The sequence below is a fragment of the Gekko japonicus genome, unplaced genomic scaffold (assembly GCF_001447785.1).
Source record: "Gekko japonicus isolate JY-2015 unplaced genomic scaffold, Gekko_japonicus_V1.1 scaffold767, whole genome shotgun sequence".
NCBI classification, from domain to species: Eukaryota; Metazoa; Chordata; class Lepidosauria; order Squamata; family Gekkonidae; genus Gekko; species Gekko japonicus.
The window spans coordinates 487,453-490,297 of record NW_015161972.1 but is presented as its reverse complement, the minus strand read 5'-3'; the positions used below and the strand labels follow the sequence as shown (position 1 = coordinate 490,297).

The 2,845-nt window shown below is 38.1% G+C and overlaps 1 protein-coding gene across 1 annotated transcript in view; it reads left to right on the top strand.

The window, feature by feature from the left end:
* The window catches only part of COLQ (collagen-like tail subunit (single strand of homotrimer) of asymmetric acetylcholinesterase), a 62,920-nt gene extending 60,847 nt beyond the window's left edge, over positions 1-2,073 (top strand). The window contains 1 exon segment of the mRNA XM_015429692.1: positions 899-2,073. Within this exon segment, the coding sequence (XP_015285178.1) occupies positions 899-968 (70 nt within the window). The 3' untranslated portion in view covers positions 969-2,073.
* The last annotated feature ends 772 nt before the right edge of the window (positions 2,074-2,845 follow it).

Genomic DNA, 2,845 nt, shown 5'->3' with positions numbered 1-2,845 from the left:
CCTGCTAGCCTGTATTTTATTTTGCTGTAATGCTAAGCCGAACATCTGGAGGACGTGGTGTAGGAGGTGTGCTTGAATGCTAGCTTGTTGCCTTTAGAGCCTGGGAACTGCACCTGTATTATGTCTAGAGATAGTAGTGTTCCCAGGGATTGAGCGCGCAACCGTTTCCTTTTACCCGCCAGCGGGAAAGTGATCCATTGGTGCGGTACCTGGTTCAAATCCCTTTATTATACTTGCCCTGGCTGATTGTACCCATTCCTAACAAAGGACTTGTTTGAGTATCTTTCCAAAGCTTTGAAATAAATTTTGCTTTTCTGAAACGTGGATTTATTCTCGATGCTTGGGGATCCAACAGCAGGTTGGCAACCCTATTAGAATTCAGCTTTATTTTGAATTGTCAGTTTTTTACCCGAGATATCTGTGCAGTGCGCTTGATCTTTTTCTTCATCTAAGGTCCAAACTACAGGAGACATTTCTCTACTCATATTTCCCACAGCCTATGAAGCCACTGTGGGTCAAGAAAACAATTTGGAGGGGAGGATGAAGCCCCTCCCAGCTATGGTCACAATCCAAATCAAGTCCTGTGGTGCTGGGGATATACGTTCCATACAGTTGCCAGCTGGCTATGAGGAATGTGGGTTTCCTCAATCCAATTCATGGAGCAATGTCTCACATAGCTTGGGTCTAAATTTATTTAGTTTTTTACAGAAAGTTACAGTCAGAACCCATCTATCCATCTCCTATTAGAAGCTAAGATACTAAAATTGTCTCGTAAATTAGGCACCATTATTCCTAAGCAAGATGGACAGGTTGTTTGCAAAGGAAATGTAAACGTCTCATAAGTACTGGTAAAATGTTTCATACTTAACAACTTGCGCATGTCACCTTCTGTTTTCAGGTCTTATGGGAAATTACGATGTTCTTCTTATTGCTATATTGACTCTACAGAGTGCCGATATTTTACATGAAGTGTGAGCAGAGATAGGTAAGCATTTCCCTGTAGGACATGCGTACAGTAGGTGCTATGTTATCATCAACCAAGACCAGGCAATAGATAAAACAATCTCTAGGATGAAACAACCAGGGACGTGCTGTTGACGGTGGCTTGAGATGCATTTTCAATGGACTCACACTGGAGGAAAATAGGACCACTGAATTCTGTCTTAGTAGAAACCTGTCAAACAACATTCTCCATTCAAGACTTAAATTTTCACATGGCTGCTGATGGGAACTGCCATAACAAGAGAAAAAACCAAACTGCATTTTACTTCAAAATGGTTACTTCATAAGAACACAATAATACCTCAATTTAGCACTGTTAGTCATAAAAATAAGCTCTTTGGGTTGTTGGTGTTTGTTTAACAAAAAAAAAGACTCTCCCAGTATAAACACAAAGCATACTCTGATTGCAGTGTTTATAAGGACTTTTTTGGTTTTTTCTAACAATGTGAACTTTGTATATGCTTTAGCTGCTTGAATTATATGTTCAGGTTTGTTAGTAGGGCCCCCCCCCTTGCGAACATTGATATGGGGCAATTTAGGTATGTGGTTAAGCAGGGAAAACCAGGCAACAGAACTGATCAACTTTATTTACAGACTGATTATACAGAAGAATATGAGAAGTGTACATATACGAGAGGTGTATACACACACACACACACACACACACGTACACAAATTCCACATGGCTAGCTCGGTAATCTGCTGCAGCAAACTCAATCGCAGCTCAAAGGCTAACATATTTATTGAGGATTTTGTATGCTAGGATCCACTCTGTCAGACAGACAAACTGTTACTTTTATCTGCCTTCATCATATATCTGACAAAGTGGCTTAGGAAAACTTCTGCCACAATGAATTTGTTAGGCTTTAAGGTGCCTGAGAACTCTTGGATTTCTGAAAAGAAAGCATTCAAAAAGGAGTCGTACTTGCATATTATCAAGGCCGACAAACTGTATCAGCAAACAGGAAAGATCTGAGCCTGCGTTGGAAGACTTAGGGCTGTCTAAACCTTCACCAGGAAGTGACCTGAATGCCATTGACTCTATTTGGAATAAAATCTTTTGAGAACTGATTCATCTTGCTCCTTATTGTTTCTGAGTCTGCTCCATGTTTCTACCAAGGTTCTAAACAATTCATAATATAACCTTGTGTTAATATGCCTGAAATTTGCACTTATGCAACAGAATTTGAGGATTGCATTATGAAAGTCTTAGAATTACATTAAAGACTGTTGTAGAAAACCTGAAGTCTATCTAATTATCAACTTTAATTGTTGCTTAGATGCCATGAAGTCAACTTTTTTCATGTACCTAATAGTTACTCAGTTGTGCTGGTTTCCTGTACAGCAGTATTCCTATTAGCATAATATACAGGAGTCACCCCATGTGTGTTGTTCAGACAACATGTTCTATAGAGTTTATATGTATATATGTGGTTTATTTTAAAGACCGCTATGTTATCTTTGATAGCATTTAGGATAATTATAGATTTCCTTTATAGCAAATACTAAGGAGCAGTTTTCATGTTGGAAGAATGCTGGCTATGATACAAATGGAGTCACCATAAATTTAGATAGATTTTGTATGGTGATATATGGATTCAGCCTTAAGAGAATCAAGATAGGTCAATCTTTTCCTATTGGTCATTGTTCTTGATTTATCTTTAAGGGTCTGTTGTGTTTGTTTTGAAATGCATGAACATGTGTATAACATCTGTTGAATGTCCTATTACTTCTATAGAAGTTGAATAAGGAAGATGTTATATCATTACAATAAACATTAAATTAAAATCAACTAGCGTATACATGTTTTTACAATATGAGAGACGTGTTGATTTCCCTCTGC